The sequence below is a fragment of the Epinephelus moara genome, chromosome 12, assembly GCF_006386435.1.
Source record: "Epinephelus moara isolate mb chromosome 12, YSFRI_EMoa_1.0, whole genome shotgun sequence".
NCBI lineage: Eukaryota > Metazoa > Chordata > Actinopteri > Perciformes > Serranidae > Epinephelus > Epinephelus moara.
In genome coordinates this window covers 11,504,245-11,524,145 of record NC_065517.1, presented here as the reverse complement: position 1 = coordinate 11,524,145, position 19,901 = coordinate 11,504,245, and the positions used below count along the sequence as shown (strand labels likewise).

Sequence of the window (19,901 nt, the reverse complement as noted above, 5' to 3'; positions counted from 1 at the left end):
ATCGTGTACAGTGACTCTCTGGGTTCAGCTCTAATTTCCCCTGTTTTCCCACAGTCTAATAATGGGGCTAGTTTGCCTAATGACTAGCAGAGGGGATAATGCTGCTGTCAGGCTGAGGGCTTAGGCCTGACTGTCTCCCATGCTGTTAGCCAGGGTGCTGGTTCTGGGCACCCAGATCCCTCACTCAGCACACATTATGTCCAGAGGAATGTGAAAGGTCAACAGATTTATTTCCAACAACGCTCTTTAACTTACTCTCTGCTCCTTCAGTGTGTCTGCACATCAGAACATCACACACAGTTAGCAGGGTGCAATAGCAAAGGATTAAGGACCTGGTCATTTTTTTTTGTAATCTATTTTACATTAGGGGCAGGACAGAGTCAGTAATGAAATACAATATTTCCCACAGTCAATTGTGGGGGATTTGCATTCATGTGAGGTGGTACAGGTACGCAGTCTTGCTTTAAACTGCAAGCAGTAACAGAGGAAATTAATGGAGCCAAGAGTTTTTAAGGAAGCAATGTTGAGAGTGTAGCTATTAAAGCTAAATGCTACTCCTCACTGAAAGGAACAACACTACACCTCTGCTCTCTGGCTGTCCTCTTGATCTTATTTCCACCACTTGTTTAAAAACTGTTTTTCAACTGATTTGCTGAGGAAGTTGATCTCTAACCTGCCTTTTTTGATTTTAGAAAAAAAAAAGTTTTTTTAACAGATTAATGGTTTCCTCTGTGACAACACTGTGTTTGAAAAATTCCAGTCTGGTTTTTAAGGCCCAACACAGTTCGCAAACAGCTCTAGTCAAAGTTGTGAATGACCTCAGAATGAATACCGATTAGTAAAAGTTCTCTGCTTCTCCTGTTATATCTTGTGCTGCATTCGATACTGTACATCATGATATTCTGCTGGGGTCTCTCTGGCACAGTTCTTAAATGGTCGACAATTCTATGTGGTCATGGATGAGGGCTACCCTGATAAAAGAGACTTGACATGTGGTATTCCACAGGGCTCAATCTCAGGCCCAATTCTTTTCAGTCTGTACATGTTACCACTTGGACAATATTAAAAGAAATTGCAATATCAATTTCCATAATTATGCAGACAACACCCAGCATGTATCATTGTAAGCTCAAAGGATTATACAACTTGATTGCATGCATCTCTGACATAAGGCTGTGGATGACTCGGAACTTTCTACAGTTAAGTCATGACAAAACTGAGATTCTAGATATTGCAGCAAAAGCTACGAGAGAAAACCTGTCTGACCACTTTCCGTTATTTGCACTAAACACTAGCAAACAGATAAAAAAAACCTTGGCATCATCACTGACTCTGGCCTAAATTCTGAATGTTATAATAAAATGACTAAAGTGTCTTTCTATCATTTAAGGAATACTGCCAGTCATGCCATTTTTCTTACAGGCAGACATAGAAAAGTTAATAGATGCCTTTATTTCCAGCAGACTGGACTACTGTAACCCTCTGCTGTCTAGTGTGTCCAAGAAAATTAATATGATAATGAATTCAATCAGTATTTTGTGATGTGGTTTACAAAACAAATCAATCTGTCAGCCTACAGTTCCATACTCTTGTTTAATATGGCATTATCCTCCAATTTAATTTGGAATAAGGGAAATTGACATTACAGTATCTTCACCTAACTTTCCAAATGGTTTAAAGGACTGAAATATGACATTCAGAGCATATCTGTGTGATCTGGGATTGCATGCACACGGCTAACAACATGGAGGTGGCTAAGCTGGCAGCTAGCAGCTAATGGCGCTAACAGCACAAATAATGTTAATGACAGCAACAATGCAGACAGAGCTAACAGCGTTAACGTGGAGCAGAGAGGAAGCCCCCCAGGAACAGTGTCAGGCTTTAAAGCCAATTTTGCATGTGGCCAAAAGTGAAATTACACTGTCACATGATGCCATGAGGCCCAAAAGACTTTTTCCCATAGACTTACATTGTGAAAGAGATGCCTGTAAAAAAGGGGAAACATTTTTTCGAGTATCAAGCAAAATGACTTTTTTCACTATGAGGGTATGATCCCTTTCATCTGATAACATTTTGAAAGTCTACAAAAGTTGCACAACAAAATAATTTTATCCCCATTCAAGTTAGCGGAGTTGTAAACTCTAAGGTAGCCATTTGACCAGTGGAAGTTAGCTGCTTGGCCGCACTTGGCTGTGCTCCATCGCAATAAGCCTCAAGTGCGCTTGCTCTATGGGACCAACAATGTGGAAGATCCAGGTAATTTCATACTGCGGAAACAAGAGATTTTTTGGCTTCATGAGCAATTTTCATGGTGGAGTACAGAGCGACAGGAATAAGATAGCAAGTAGGATATACACACAGGGACTCACATGCACTTACATGCATGCACAGCCAGATTGGCTACCAGAACAAAGAATAGAGAAGCTCAGATTACAACACACACAGAGGAAGAGTAAGTTCAGTCTCTGCTTAGGATGCCATTACTCCACTAAACCTTTACATTGTAAGTAGTTACTTCGTGCTATTTTAATCCTCTGAACGTGCATACATCTCCTTTAACAGGATTCCAAGCTGTTTTATAAGCACTTAAGCCGACCTAAGTATTGACTGTCACATCCATAGTCAATAATGCATCACTTTGGCAGACATTTGGCCGAGGGTGTGACAGAAAGGGAGTAGGGGTTCCCTGTAGATTAACTGTGAATAAACTGTACACAGCTCTGTCTAACTGAACATTCAGCTTCAAGGCACCGACAAGCAAACACCTGTATCTGGAATGTGCTGCTGCCTTCTTATGTGGTTATCTACACTGAAGTCTGTCAGCATGTCCCAGGAACTAAACTCAGAGACTCATATTTCCAAATTCAGTGAGTGGCACATGAACTGTTCATTGTAACAGCGTGTTATTTTAGGGCCCAAAATAATGAAAAAACAATAACTTAGTCCAAAATGTCAGAAATGGGCTTAAAGCCTGTGTCAGATAACCAATGAAGAAAAAGAAGACAGAGTTTGTTCTTCTTTTCTGGTTGTGCTTATTGGAAACTTTCCATTTATTCATCTTGGCAGAACAATATTTGGACGTAATGTCATCTCTTTGCACAGGAAATGAATGATGCATAGAAGATAGTGGAATGCAGTCAGGCCTCTGCACAGTTTTAGATGAGGCACTTGAGACAGCCTGCTAAACGAAGCAGCTAAAATGAGAGTTTTTTTTTTTTTATCATTGCAAATACATCATATGTTAGCAATCTTTTAAGAAGCTATTTTCTGCTAGGTATAAAGCTATCATCTCCACATGAAGTCTGCTTTAAAGGACGCTTAATAAATAAAACCTGTCATAAACAGAGCACCCCAGCAGCAGCTGAGCTTAATCCCTCACAGGTAACATAGACCGGCAGAGCCTGGTGTAGCAAACTCACTTTTTCCTGGGCTTGACGCAAACTGAAGTGAAGCAAAAACAGGTCAGGCTATAACTCTCCTGAGTGTTCACAGAGCTTTGCGCCTGTTGTTGCCCTCTAGAAAAAAGCCTCAAATAAAACCACTGTGACCACAGCAGTTCTCTGTAAGCCAGCTGTCATTTAGTTCACATCAGGACTGGATCTTTTGTACCAGAAATCAAATCCCTGTAAGCAAAGCAAGCTGCCCTGCAGGCGTTTACCTTCAGATGGCCTTTCTCTGCTGCTACTCAAAATATTCGGTGCAGGATATTGAGGCAAAAAGAGACATTAGGCAGTGAATAATCATGCGAGGTCTCACAAAGAGAATAAGGACCAAACCTTTTATGCACAATGTGGCAGAGTTATGTGAGGAACCTCATCTGGAGAACAATTACAGAGGATTAAGTGCAGCCATGGCAGATAACCTCGGGCTGACTTCACTGAAATTCCAGTCAAAGTTTCTCTCAGAAGCAAACTGAGGTTGGCAAGTCTCACCAGCCAAATTAGGAGACATGACCCATACCATATACAGTACATATATGTACTTTTAGTCTGAAGACCTGGTGGTGTGCTGTCATTGAATATTAGAGCTATTACATTAGAAAACCAAGAACTGAAAACTACTGATGAACTTGATAAAAAGTTAGTACGGTAAGTGGACTTTAAGTTAAGGGATTACTTTTGTTCATCGATTTACACACTGAAGGACACATTTAACAGACATCGTTGAAGGACTAAGTCGACCTACCTTTAAGGGCTGAAATAATAGGCTAGTTCACTGATTAGCTGACAGAAAATTAATTGACAACTATTTTGATAAACAAAGAATCATTTTAGTCATTTTTCGATTCCAGCTTTTCAAACTGAACAGAGTCAAGATTTTTTTTGACAAAACGATGGATTTATTGAGAAATATATTGCCAAATTAATCAGTAACAAAAATAATCATTAAACCTTAGCTGATTTTCTATCAGAAGCTTTTGACCATGTGTTTGGTCCTGTGTGTGTATGTGTGTATTTGTCTGTTCACAGCCAATCTCACAAACTACTGGACCCATCAGCCTAATATTTTGTGTGTATGACTGTATGCTGTATGTAAGGACGTCTTGTGGTTGCAGTGATTCATAATTGTTGAAAAATCTGTTCTATTGACTATTTTATACCGTCATTGACTGCTGACTCCTTATACTTCTAAACCGGCCGGTAAGGAACGCAAGTACTGAAATCACAAGGCAAAAGGCATTTCCAGCAAGCCTCTGACGTCACAAGCAAACATAGAGAGCCAAAAACGGTGGTGGCTAGCAGTGGTAGACACGTTTAATGTGCTTATAGCGCTCTTATGCTTCAAAATCATTATCAGCAGTAACCACTGCATGATGCAGTGTAGAGCTGTGGTGTTAAGCCAGCCAGTAGAAATGATGGGATGATGGAGGATGTGACTTAATTCTCAGCTCAGGACGCCATTACTCCACTGTATATACAGTTATGCAAACCTGGATGTTCAGTAACCAGACCATTATACTATTCTATGCACCTTTCAATTACTGTCATGCACACATGCTGGTCACACTGCCTGCCCTCCACTCCCTATTCCCCACCATTATACCCCCAGACACACCTGGCAGAGATCTGCAGATCTCTACTGAGTGCACTTGACTAGTTCAACCTGCCATCCATCTAAATCTACCTGTAATTTCACAAACCTTTTATATAGGTTATTGTGTGAACTTTGAGACTCCAACAGATCAGAATAAACTGATTCTTGTAAACTCTTGTGAGTAAGATAGAGTGGGTGAGTCAAATTAAATCATTAAAAAAAGCTGCAGTGAGCAAGTATGACTTCATATTCACTGAGCAGTATTGGCAATTCTCTTCAAGGGAGGCTAGCTAATGTGGTCTGAAAAATTGTTATATCTGTCACCAGGTCAGTTAAAGGAGACGCTAAAGGAGTCTGCCAAAAGATCTGTAACATTTGCTGTATCTTGGAGGTACAGTAGATATGAATAAGTATTTCTAAACTAAAGCTACAAATATTACTGAGCTAATATCCCAAACCGATATTTAATATCTCAAAATCTGGTGCTCTATCTCAATAATTAAATATTTGAGTATGTCCTTTTACAACTGCAGTCTTAGTAAGGCTTTTACTGAGAATCACCCTTCACACCATGTGAGACTAAACCTCTACAGTGAAAACCAGACTAATGAAATTCCTTTAGTTAAGATGAAGCTTCTTAATGCTGAGCGAGGCAGGTTTCTAACCCTTATGCTCCCACACAGAGCTGGAACAAGTTTGCTGACTGAGTGAAGGGAGTCAAAAAACTTTTGACATATCAAAAGCTATGGTTTTTCACAAAGGCATACGTGAAACTGAAATATCAGAAAACACAAGGAATCCTCCTTTGGGGAATATAAATATTTCTATCAAATATCATGACAATCTTAGCCACTGGTTGTAAAGGTTTCTTGTGCATTGGTCAGATGGTACATACTGACCTACATGCTCATCTTTCGGCCCACTGCCTTGAGGGCAAAGACATACAGTAGACACATTACAAAGACATGAATCTCTATCCACTAACCTTGGGTCATGTAAACCAGGCTTCCTGTGAGCAGAGCCACACAGTTGGTGGGCTGATGGTTGTGTAGGTACTGGAACCCCCAGCCTCGGACGTATGACTTCTCATACATTAGGCGTGACGCGTTGCCGATCACCTGTAGGAAACGCTCCTGTTGGCCCTTGTTCAAGTACTCATACAGGAAGTCATAAGCAGTGGCAAACCCGACCAGAGAGTGCGCCAGAGGAACTTCATCCCAGGGGGCATCTTTAACCAACCTGCAATACAAACACCAACACAAGTCTAAAGGCAAGGCATATGTGGAGCACGTGGAAAATAAACATTCAATGATAATCAGGTGTTAAATTTTCACCCTTTAAATGAAGTCCTGGCAAATGTTTGTTTGACGTTTTCTTTGCAAAGCCTTTTAATTATCTTTACCACAGCTGTAAAACATCTATTCACTTTGAAAGCAAAAATAAAGATGCTAAGAAGCATTTTGTACCGCAACTGCTGCACCATTGCTTACCAATAAAAAGACTCATAATGAGACATTTAAAGTGTAGTGTAAGCAAATTCCCTCCTGATTAAGAGGCGCTAGGATCTAAGAGTGCTGACTTCTGTGAGTTTTAGGAGTGCAAAGTGTTGTAAAAGAGTGAAAGGTGTTCTGTAATCATTCTTCCCACTTTAAAGAGAAAGGAACTGAAGATGTGGTGGTGAAACCAAATGCTGCATTTGAAAGCAGCCCTTTTATGCTTTGACTTATTTTCTGTCAGGTATATGTGTTAAAATGTTGGACGTTCATACTAAATGTGACCAAAGTTTCAGATAATGGGGTTAACGTATTTATTCCATGATCGGATCAATACTCGATTCTGATTGGCTGCAGGGCGTCCGTCAAAACCTTTTAACACCAAGTAGTTCCAGTGAAACTGTTCACTGCTCTAAATTAAGATAAGATATACTTTATTGATCCCCCAGAGGGGAAATTCAAATCCATGCCTCCATAATAGTAGCAGTAACAACAGGGATGCGGTCAAAGCCCTTGTTTACAATTTATTCCAACACTGATTGTAGTCCTTCAGTATCTCATCCTCTGAACACCACAGGATGCAGACTGAAACACACAAGCTCCAAGCTAACTTAGTGATACTATGTATCACATCAGTGATCATCTCACATCCAATTACTATTCAATTTGCAACGTAAGGCTGCTGCAGACATTAACATACCGTTTGTTCATAAAGTTCTTAATATTGATTTTGAGACAATGTCATGGCTGGATGGCTAGCTAGTCTTATTGTTAACTGTTTGTCAACTGTACGCAATGTAATTGACTTGGTAGCATAATGTTAGCTTTCTGGCTAATAGCTGAGCCACAGGGTTCTAGGACAAGAAATATCTCTAGTTGCTGAGTTGTTTCTAAGGTTCGTCCTATTTACTGGAGTAGTGAATAACATTTCCATTGCATAAGAACCGTATGGGGTGGTAATGATTGTTCCAGGTATTGGGTAAACCCTCAGGTGTCAGCAAGAAAAACGAGTTATGGCTTGTGAAAAACTTTTGATTTTGATAGCAAAAGGCATGAAAATATAAATGAAATTCTTGTTCTTGTTTTTTTTTCTTTGGGAAGAGATCATGGTATGAGCGGAAAAATTGCTCTTAGAGGCGCTGATTATAAGGAAATAATGGCCTTCGCACTGCACGTCAGATGGTTCACTCCTCTACGTTGGCAATTAATTCCTGATAATGAACACCTTGTTGGGCATTATCCCTCATGCACAAGTAACCCTGTAGCCAGCAAAATTCTCAGGCCTCAGACAATTCTGAATACTTTGTTTTTCCAAGATTTTTCCGACTTCACACGTTACACGCTGATGTCAACTCATGATGGATTTCGTTATGTGGCCATCTGCTCCAGGCATACACTGCTACATGGAGCTACATCTAATCTTACATGGATTGGCCCCTCAGTATCTGGCGGGGCTGTTAAAAACTCACAATCCAGTCAGAGCCCTTAGGTCTTCAGGTGATCTGCTGCTTGAAGTGCCCAGATCAAGGCTTAAAACTAAAGGCGATCGAGCATTTTCAGTGGCTGCTCCCAAGCTCTGGAATAGCTTGCCATTGCATGTTAGACATGCAGAATCCCTTGGAAGATTTAAATCATCGTTAAAAACTCACCTTTTCTCATTAGCTTTTGAACCCGTTGTGAGCCAGACTTGACTCTGTGCAATATATGTATGCTCTGTCTCAGTTGTTTTTTTTGTTTTTTTTTTAATGTGTAATTGATGTTGTTGTCTGTTTTTTTTTTTTTTTTTGTATTTTGTATCTGTTCTTATATTTTGGTATTTATCATTCTATTTATGTGGTATTGTAATTTTCAGTGTTCTTGAAAAGCACTTTGGTGACTTCTGTCTTTTTAAATGTGCTATAGAAATAAATGTGACCTTGACCTTGACCTACATGCTAATGTCAGGGAAACATAATCTTGGTTGTCTTGTTTTAAAATTCTCCCCTTTTTTGGATCATATTCTTGCTGGAACATGTCTGGTTGTGGAGAAGTTGGTTTACAAGCTTTTACTGGTCATTTTTCAGGATAGAAAGTTCTGCTATATTCTGTTACAGTCATTCCCCGGCTGCGAGTACACTGCTACATGTAGCTGCATGCTAATAACATGTAATCTTGGTTACTAACGTTGTTCACTTATTCCTGATTTCGAAACATGTAGGGTTGTGAAAGTTTTATTGGTGATTTTTCACGGTAGAAAGTGCCACTATACTCCACTGCAGTCATTCACTGGCTGCAACTGAATGACAGCGCTGCACAGATGTCGAAAGTGCAGATATGTAGATAGATCCAAAAATGCTGACTCGTCAGAGCAAACTGGACTTTTTTGTCTTAAAGTGACAAACACTAAAACATGTAAACATGTTCTAATAAAGCCCCGAAATATAAATATGAAACTTAAAATGAGCATAATAGACCCCCTTTAAACTTCCCTGAGTCGAATCAATAAATCATGTTCTGACACAGGTATTCTGTTGAAATCTGACAGAGCACCTAGGCCATGATGTCCCCTCTGGTCTAGCCACTGATCATTGATGCTTTCTTTCAAAGGAGCTTATGAAAAAGTGAACCTATTGGAGGTTGGAGGCCATACATTGTAAGTTAGTTTTGTATCTGCTTCAGCACTTGATATTGCAAGTATTAATCTCCATGACCTTCACAAAGTTAAGAAATATAAATTTGTTAACATTCAAAAAAAGAGAGAAGCAAGAGAAAATTACACAAAATCTAAGCAGCTCACATATATTATCCATGGCCTAACAACTTTGACCATTTGCTTTGGACTGCATTAGTCTACACAGTGTTATGTGTCTGAATATATTACTATAAGGAAATGAATTCAGTATTTAGAGGCATCTCAATACCAGAATGTTCCTCCCTTGTTGAATCAGTTTTTCACTGACATCCCTTAAACACATGTTCAAATGTTAACAATGATATTTAATGTCATGTTCTTTTACTTAAAGAGCATACGTTTGATGTTGGTGATGCATGGTTTCCACATGTTAAGTGGCAGCTGAGATTTATTTGAAAATCATTTTCAGTCTGGCCATGCAAATGAACACCAAATGGATAGCTTCTTTATGCTGCAATATGTCCATAAGGCAAAAAGGAAGACTATCAATGTAAGAGATGCCAAGTTGCAGTTGGACTGTACACTGAATAATGCCAAAGCACATAATCTCACTTCTGTATGTTTGCACAGACTGTGTAAAAAGAAAAAAACACAAAAAGAAGCAGGCACCAGTATGCCACAAAGTAGAAGTTCCCCGTCTGAACATGGTTCCTGGAGTTGTTGGAGACATAATTGAAGGTCATGAATACCACAGCTGACTGATTCCTGGAGCCACTCTGCACAAACTCTTCAGAGGTTCAGTGACCATAATAAAAGTGCGGCCAAGGAGAAAACTCACAGTGTGCTCTTAAGATGTGAAAACACATGCTCAGTGGCTTCACGTTTCTGCACTGTGGCACAAGCACTGATATGGTAAATAATGTCCTGCAAATTGCATTAATACCACACTGTTTAAACCCCCCCTCAAGAAATGAGCTGAGGGAAAATCCCCTTCCACCTGTTCAATGGCTGGAGGCAACACAGCAGCCATGTAGCAAAATGAGAGGGATTATGCTGCTCACATGAAAGAGGAGGGGGGTGCACCTGTAAGAGTTCAGCCAAAAAAGTTACATGTAAGGGAATACTTCGAAAATGATCACTTGTATATCCATTACTCAGCCCAAGTTTCATTCAATTTAAAAAGGAAACTGTGTTTTTGTGGCATGCCTCCACAGTGAACGAAAAATCCAGAAAACAGAGAAAATACTTTATGAATTGAAGTAAAACAGGCCACGTTTATTTAATAGCAAAACTATATCAAAACATCTGTATACAAACTATCACACAACTCTTGCAGTATAATCCAAGTCTTATTTATTCAGTCACATGCTCAGTACTTCCCAAACACGTGCATGTTTGCTATAACCTTACTATTTAAAACACTTCTGCATAAACAGTCTCACGCACGGACCAGTAGTGTGCCTGGGCAAGCACGTTTATTTGAAATTGGCTCATGCATTCCATTGAAATCCTGCCTCCCAGCTTGTTTACTGGCCAGGCTGCGACAGGCGTGCGTGAGTGACAGCAGAAATCCTGCTGAACAGGCTGGGAGGCGAGAATTCAATGAAATGCATGAGCACTCGCTTACCCAGGTGTGCTCTCTTCCATGTGTGAGACTGTTTATGTGGAAGTGTTTTAAGTATTCAGGTCTTTGTGAAAATCTATGTGTTTGGGAAGTTCTGAGTAAACAACTGGATAAATGAGACTCGGATTATACCGCAGGAGTTGTATGAGAGTTTGTAAATTGATGTTTTTGCTATTGTTAAACTCGGCCCCCATTTACTCCAATTCATCAAGAATTTCTTTCAATTCCTACAATCTCCATTAAACCATGGAGGCATGTGAGAAAAACAATGTTTCCTTCACAAATTCAACATAACATGAGGTAAGTAATTAATATACAGGTAATCATTTTGGAGGTGAAGTGTTCCTTTAATTTTGGAAGTTGAGGTTCACTTCAAGTGAACACGCTCATCTGTCCATCTGCTGCTGTTATGTTTGGTCTAACATTAGAACAAAGAATATGTTTTATGACATGTCAGTTGTCAGAGAAAGGAAAGTCTGTTCATACAGTGAGTCACAGAACACATCACTCTATCCTGACCACTGGGAACAAGAGCTGTGAGACACTCCAACTGCATGTGTGTAGTTGTGACCCTTTGTATTTTGTTTCTCTAGAACTAGTTTCAGACAGGAGAATACAGTGGGTGAGAATCTTATGGATCCTGCAATTAAAAAATTACTAATGTAGAGTTGATAACGCCTTACAGAAATCTTATCTATGGAAATGTCAATTGCAAATTTTAAGTGAGAGTTTCATTTTCGGGGGAGTAAAAATGTTGGCTCAAGGCAGAGGAATTGTTGGAATAGAATGAATTAGTCACACTGCATAACTGGATAGATATATTGATTTACGATGACTGTGATTATCAGTTCATAAAATACGATCTGGCCAGTGTCAGAAATTAGTAAGGGCCACGGGCCATTTGGCCCGCAATTTATCCAAGAATGCCCCCAAAAGCCATGTTCCGGGGGCCAAAATTGCCCCCAAGTTTTCGAAACAACTATATGTATTCATATTTTCAACAGTATTACAATCTGACATTAAAGTATAATTTTATTTTCATTAAATTAATTTACCGTCACGTCTACAACTCATTTTCCAGACATAATCAACGAGATTGCACTGATTACGTGAGAGTAATCTGACAGAGAAGGGGAGGGGGCTTTGCTGTACCATAAGTATAAATTAACCATTTCTTGGGTGATCTGTGTCTACACAATGACAAATTAATGAAAAATTAAGGTAGAATGAATGTTAAATTTTAAATTAACTTACTTCCAGGATTGCATCTAAGGAATTTATAGTAATTTGGCCTTTTTAACAGTAAAAGTAACTGTAATGTGGTGAAACATTAGTACTGCTATCAGTAGATTAATGGTTAAATCATCACATTTAAACTGGTTGAATTATAGGAAATCTGAGTGATATTTTGCAACCATAACTTTATGTAACCCATTATTTATTTCATTTATAGTGGTTTCTACTGAAGAGTGAAGACACTATCTTAGTTGGTTTTGCTTTTCATGTGCTTATTGTTAGAACATAATTACAATTTTTTGATGGCCCCCAAACATTTTGAAAATGCCCCCATTTTTTAGACCGTGGGGGCCAAAATTGCCCCCAAAATATTTTGTTAATTTCATACCCTGGATCTGGCATAGAGCACCGGTTATTAAATTAATTAAATAAATTACAGGATAATGGTGAAGGCAAAGAACAGACTGAGTACTGTCAGTCATTGAGCAATAACTGTCTGCTAACACCAGCCACTATGAGCTATTGGTCATACCAGACCAAGTGACACTAAGGAAGGAAAAACCCCTGAGTATCCTGAACTGAACAAGGTGTATTTCGTTGCCTATGAATTCAACTTTTCTGTCTGAATCTAAGTCTTTAGGCATTTCTCAATCTGCATTCCTGTCTGTACTGGTGTCTCCTGGTCTTGTGAAATGTCATCAGACAATTACAGCCAAACCACTGTTACAATTCAAAGTCCACATCCAGCAAAATACAGTCCAAATGATTGGAAGTGTTGTTGCCCCGCCTGTTTTGTCCAGGATACTTTAGAAGCAGGCTTGTGTAGCCTTGAGGTAGCCAAGTATCAAGTATCCCAGAATGCATTTTGCATCAATCAGCGGCAATTGCAGAGAATCTGAGCCAGGCTCATAGCTGTTTTCATTTTCGTCCAGTAACTGTTACTTTGTCACAAACTGAGTTTGACATTTTTCAGGAGAGAAAGTAACTCTAGACTTAAAATATGCAGTTCAAATAATTCCTGTTTGAAAATTTGGTATGAGATGTGAGGATCAGGGAGAGCAGTCTTATCCCAGCAAGCCCCTTGGCGAAATATCGGTGCTCCTGATGTCTCTGTAGTGTTCTGAATATATGACCTCACTGGATGACAAACTTTCTTAAGTATCAGAGTTGAAATCTAACATCTTTTGCAGCCACAATAGTTTGTCTGAAGGTAAAGTTAAGGTTCAGATTTTTATTGGACAGCTAATTCACAATTGCTCTGCCTCTGTGGACTTATGGCTCCTATGTGTACAGATCTCACCACACTGCAGTAAATAATTAACAATAATTGTATTGTAATATGAATTGTAATTTTACATTTGAGTAAGGTATCTTCAGCATCTCCAAGCTTTTTATAATTGGATGATTTGGGTTTGTGGATAACTGTACATGATGTTTGTACATATATTTATCTTTGTACTAAAAAAAATCTAATTTAAGTCTAAGCTTAAAGAATGGCGGTTAATGTTCAAATCACCATCCATAGTGAGGTGAGCTAGTGAGCACTGATCGTGTGAGATTATGTGAATGAATGAACTGTAGAAGGTTACCATGGAGCCCAACACTGGATACAACCACCTTCTCCAAGCGTCATTTTCAGACCTTCATTCCTTTAGTCCTTGCAATAAAAGCTGTGGAGAGCTAGGAAGTCGTGAATGGCTGTAATCCACTTCTCAGCCACTTTGCACTTTGCAGGCTGAACTAATGTTCATTGTACTTAATCAAATTGTTAGGGAAATAAGGAAACACTGTTGATGGCTGATGCCTGCATGATGTTCAGCCATGGCTGACTCTGAAAAGCCTGAGGATTGTCCAAACAAGAGCTGAATGGATGGATTCAGCTGACTTGTTGATTGTACGTCTCAAGGTATTAAGTATGGTGAGGAGGTTTTTGTTGCTGCTGGTTCTTACAAATTCTTGTTTTTTGTATGTATCTGTAATCAAAATCTGGGAAATTAAGTGTTTACTGCGTCGAGCATTAGAGGTGTTGCAGGGAATACAATAAATCTGGTCATGTAATATTTTTTCCTGTTAATTTTGCATTGGGTTCCAACAGGATCTCTATTTTTTACATACCTGACTGAAGGAGATCTGTCCTTCGATAATGAACTGAAAGCTTAGAGTAGTGGTAACCATAATATGATCAATAGTAACTTTTATTTGGGAATGTGCACTACTACAGCACAATATCATAGGAGATAATAAGGAACTTAAAGGGTAAGTTCAGTATTTTCCAACCTGCACCCTATTTTCCCATCTTTATGTCCAAGTGACTGATGGGAACATTTAAAAAAGAAAAAAAAAGAAGACAGGATCACATTGTTATTTTAAGTGTCTGACAATATTATGGAGAGGATCCCTACAGAGATAGACCTTTTTGTTAAAGAGTAAGATCCTTTTAGTTTAACCAGAAACAGCACTAAAATCACCATCACCAAACCCACCAGACTCCATTTAAATAAACAGTAATTTTACCGTGTATAGAACCAGCATATCATTACATCTAACTGGGTGAATTAAGTTTTTTTTTTTTTTTTAACAAAACCAGAGTTGGTGATTGTTGGAACAGTGACAAGAGGAACCAACGAAGTTGAACCAGGTGAGTTTTATTTGGTTTCTGTTTACTTTGAATGACGTGTGTTTTACGATAATGAAATGATTGCTTATTTTAATGGAGTCTGGTGGGTTAGGCGATTGCCTTTTTTTTGGGGCTGTTTCTGGTTAAACAAAAAGGATCTTACTCTAAAATGAAAAGGTCTATCTCTGTAGAGATCCTTTCAATAAGTTAAAATAATAATGTGACCTTGTAAGTAGCAAAAATAAAGCACTTTTAGAGATGTACATGGATGGTGCAGTTTTGTAGCAGGCCTTTTGTTCAAAACTGGACCAGTTTTTTAAAAAAAAATGATGTTCCCATTACTCACTTAAACACAACAACATAGAAAAATAGGGTCCAGACTGAAAAATATCCAACTTCTGGGTCCGGTTTCAGTGTCCGAGCTTGAAGCCCTGTCTTGAGTATATATAATATGTAGCTTTGAGATTTTCTAAGATATTTCTTTTTTTAATTAAATTGTGTTTATTGAGTATTACCATACTATTCCCATACAATTCTAGGGCCATTTAATATTCCATCATAGCCATACTGTAAACCCGTGGGTCAAAGATGTACAAAGGTCAAAGTTGAAAAGAAAACTGTTCTTTTCTCTATTCTCTCTATTTCTTTTAAATTACTGGATAATTTCAGCTCATTTGATCTTACCCTGGTTAAACCTAGTGCATTCCTTCCAAAAATAAATCCAGACAACACAACACTGGTTTACACAATATTGACAGTTAGAGCAGATTGGAGTCGATCCCTTTCTGGTCACCTGGACCCTGAGCTTCAGTCTCAGCCCAGGCCCCTCCAGTGGCCCTACTCAGCTCACATCTGAACATTTCATTTCCTTTCATGTTCAGCAAACAGCTGCTAAACATATTTCCTGGACCACAGACTTATCGGACCACAATGCATCTTTACCAGATCTCTGCCCACAAAGGAAAATGAGAACACTCTGGAGACAGGGCTGACCAGAAAGCCTCTGAGGGGGAGGATTTAGCATTAATACCCAGTTGATGCACACATGGGGTTGGAAACAGATATCAGGTACCATCTGTTAACTATGAGCAGATTTCTATTTGTCACTCTAAAAAGAAAAGCAGCCAACGATCAGAGAAGGGTGGTTCAAATTACTCATGCAGAAATCTCACTGCGTCAAATTAAAGAGATGATATAATAAAAAAGACAGAAAATCTACCAACTAGGCTGAGCCGCCATCCTCTCCATGTAGTCCTTGGCCAGGTCGAGGGCCCCGGCCCTGTGAGGGTACAGCACGCAGAACATGGACAGCACACCTAGGTTGTTTCCATACACCTCGTTCCAGCGGGCGCTGAACTCTGCAGGGCTCCAGGGGGGCAGGTACATCTCAGGATGCTCCAGCATGGTCTCCCCAGCCTCACGGATCCTCCTTGCCATGTCCATATGAGTCCCTGCCGCTGCATATTGCAGCTCCTCCACGTCCCCCCTGTTGAAGTACAGCATGGGATGACCATTGTAGTTGCCTCCCATGAAGGGGATTCCTCCGCTGGGATCCACTTCCGCTGCCACCGCTGGGGCGAGCAGGGGCCACAGCAGACTTATGAAGAAGACTGTGGGGGCCCCGCGGGTGTGGGTTCTCATCGTCTCATCAGAGATGGGACTGTGGCATTGCCGAAGGAGCTCAGCTGAGGGGGAAACAGAGGGGGGAAGAGAAGGATTTGAGAAAGCCAGCCCATATTCTGCACAGCCTTTTCTTACAAAAAGCCCTGCATTCCTTGAATAATTAGATACAGCTGTAGTCCTGATGATGCAGGCTTTCCATAGTAATGTAGACCATTATTGAGAGGCACAGCTAAGGACTAATCACATTACACTCCGGCAACGTAGGAGTCACTGTCGTTAAAACTGAGACAGTTTCCATTTTCTCTAAATTCTAATTTTTTTATAGTTCCCAAGAATACAATGGTACCCTCCTGCCATAAAATCTTCACTCACTATATCTACATAACAGCCAAATCTGGGTTGTATTACACCCTGCACACTGTGTTACCCAATATTCACTTCCCAAGATTTATTTCTGAGTTGGTATTGTAAGACAAGTCTAGCCATGCACACCCAGATGGCCAGACGAGCGGACCTGGAGGTCATAAATGGCCCATTACTGCAGTACTCTGGTCTACTGAAACAACCTCTAAACCCAAACTGCAGTGCTTTACAGAAAGACAAGAGTTGGCCCAGCGTCTCTGCTCCGAACATGAGAGTAAATTCCATGACCTTAGTGGAGCTCTTGGCAAAGGCCTGCTGGAAAACCCTTTGCTAGTGATTTCAACATCGTCTAGACTTGGGTCCGTTTGAATGCAGCTAGCTGTCCAGGGTGTGCATGTTTTCTTTTGTGTTGTGTTTGATAAACAGGGAAAGTTGGTACATGCTGTCTCTTCTGAGGTTAATTTTGACATTTGATCTTGTGAGGCATCACATTCCTCTGTGGTGAACATGAGGGAGGTGAACTTGTAGCCAAGACGAAACTATCAAGACCATTCTGGACTCATTTATCAAACTAAAACTGAAACTGTGGCAGGAGCCAGGGATCTATTTTTATTGAGGATGCCTGTAAGACTGAATTAGACTGATCCCAAACTTACTTTATTTGGGCTATTTCACTGGTGCTATTTTAGTAGGGAATTATAAATCTGTTCTACTTGATAACAGTGATTTTTGAGAGACCACATGGCACTTTCAGACAGCCTTATCTACTCTAGCATCACTGTCACGTATTCCATGGGTACTCACAGTCAGAGCTGGGGCTAGAGTTTTAGAAATACTGAGGCTCTGAGCCCATATTTTCATACTTAGTATCAGACATTGAAATTGAATGCTTCCCAGCAGGCCACCAACGTCTTTCAACATTGATATTTGGTTGAATTTAAGCTGTGACATCAAGCGACCAAAACTCAATGTGAGGACGTCTAATGCCAACATCACTCAATGTAGAATACTGACAACAGATGATGCTGATATTTTGTTTGTTTTTAGGTTAAGTTGTTAAGGAACCAAAATCCTGCCTTTTCCAAATGTTGTAGCATACTGACCAAGTTGTAAGGTATGGAGAACAAAACCCAGTGTCTGCAAAATGTCATAATGTCAATGTCCTCACATCATGACATCCTAGCGTCATTGGATATTTCGAATATCGTCTGCCCGCTTTTCATTCCAACCAAAATTTAATGCCTGTCCAATGAAAGAGTCAAATGTCTTTCTAATGTAATTTTGATGTCCAGTGTTAACAGGGTTTTAAAGACCAAATTTCAGACTGATTTCTGGACAAATCACCTTTTTTCTTATTCAAGCAGGTAAGCATAAAGTTAAGCAGTAGGCTATATATGTGGTCCCGTCTGAAGTAGGTTTTATGTAGGAGTATGAGTATTAGAGTGGGTTAGGTTAATCTACATTTTACTAACAGGTTAGACCGTACAAAGTAAAAAGACAGTATTAGGTTCAGTGGTAGGTTAAAAGATTTGTAACATCAGAAACTTTCACGCAGAAGAGTTTGACTCATTTTGACAAAAAGAAATTAAAAGATGGATAAATGCAATGAGATAAATGTTTGCGACAAGTTAGACCTCAGACATTCAAATTTAAGACATTTCAATGACTTTTAAGGTCCAATATTAATAAAATCAGTTATAAGACATCTTGGGACTTTTAAAGGGACTGCAGATCCTCTGTGTGTAGTGCTGAAACAAAAATCTTTTAATGTGCAGGTTATAGTTAAAATGTGAAGATTTACTGCTATTTTTTCTGTTTCATATCATTGTAAATAAATATCTTTGGATTTCAGACTGATGTTGCAACAAAATGAGAAACCTGAAGACGTGCCCTTGGTCTTTGGGAAGTTGTGATGGTTTTTCCATACTTTCTTACATTTTGTAGACGGAATAAAGCGGATAAAGAAAGTATTTGTAGTTGCAGCTCTAAAATTCAACATCAATTGTTTTTTTCAACACAGTCTCCACAAATGTCAGGAATAAAATTCTTGTGGAGACGTGCTTTAGCAAGTCCTTTATTGGGCTCAAGTACAACACCTCATTATTTTTAAATACCATTGTCATGTTGCTGTAGCTGAGCACTGACACGTGTCAAGTATCAAAAGGATACACTTTAGTTTGATTACTTCTAGGCAAACAAAAAAGAGATTAATAATGAATTAGGGTTGGGTATTACTATCAGTCCACATTTTGATGCTATATCATTCATACTATTATTAAAATGTAGGGTAATGAAAATATCAAAATTAGGACTGATATTAAAACCAAGCCCTTGTTAATTATTAACCTATTTTTTAAAGCCTCATGGTAATTAAACTGACATATATCTTGTAACAACCTACAATAAGCTGGGAAAATAAATGATGTGAAATGTTTTAAAATTGTAAAATATAAACTCCTCCACTGTTGTAGGGGGTGGGAATCAGGCCCCAGGATCCAATATTATCACAATGCTTAAGTCACGATACAATATTATTGCAATTTTAAAGGTGTTGCGATATGCTGCATATTGCGATAAAATATATTGTGATAAATTATGATTGCCTTTTTTCAACTACAAATTAAGTCCCCATAGAAAAACTTTTTCCAACATCTGTTTTCTCTAACAAGGTTAAGTTTTCAGTTTGTTCAACTCACTTCATTTTTATTGCACTAAAATGTATCTGGTGGACTAAAAAGCAATCCATTTTATTATTCTGGTAGGCTACCAACATTTTAATTTGTATTTTCATTATTAATAATTTCTGTTATAAAAAAATGATACTTGGTGTGTATTGTAATGATATTGCCACTCAAAAATATTGTGATACTATGATGTAGCAACCATCCCTAGTTGTTAGCACCCCCCTAAATCCCAGAAAAAATACAGGGCATGACCTCAGGGTCCTGAATGTTAGCTACGGCCCTGCTTCAAGTGTCTCAGATACATTAGTCACGTTATGGCACTTTGAGTCATTTTGGCAGCATTAACAAATATCTAAATTTGCTGTGATTTTTGCCCATAGTATATTCTTCTTTAATTAATTAGGGAATCATTGGATACATAGCAAAAAGTCAAACGAATGCCATTGTGTTGTCACTGTAAAAAACACAGGCCTAATGAGCCAATAGCAATGACAACTTGAATCAACATTTATACCTCGCCTCAGGCATTACTAGCTATTTCCATATTCAAAGTCATTTATTGTAGAAGTGAAATGCTATTTAAATACAGTGAATAGTTACGACATATTAATCTGTC

At 39.0% G+C, this 19,901-nt stretch overlaps 1 protein-coding gene across 2 annotated transcripts in view; it reads right to left on the bottom strand.

Moving 5' to 3' along the window:
- dse (dermatan sulfate epimerase) overlaps window positions 1-19,901 on the bottom strand; it is a 34,113-nt gene that overhangs the window by 13,630 nt on the left and 582 nt on the right. Inside the window, exons 2-3 of one of the 2 annotated variants that reach the window (XM_050057701.1) lie at window positions 15,835-16,300; window positions 6,020-6,273 (exon numbers count right to left, since the gene is read on the bottom strand). In XM_050057701.1, the coding sequence (XP_049913658.1) occupies window positions 6,020-6,273; window positions 15,835-16,256 (676 nt within the window). In that variant the 5' untranslated portion in view covers window positions 16,257-16,300. Of the gene's footprint in view, window positions 1-6,019; window positions 6,274-15,834; window positions 16,301-19,901 lie in introns of those variants that run through there. The other variant, XM_050057703.1, reaches the window with a different exon arrangement.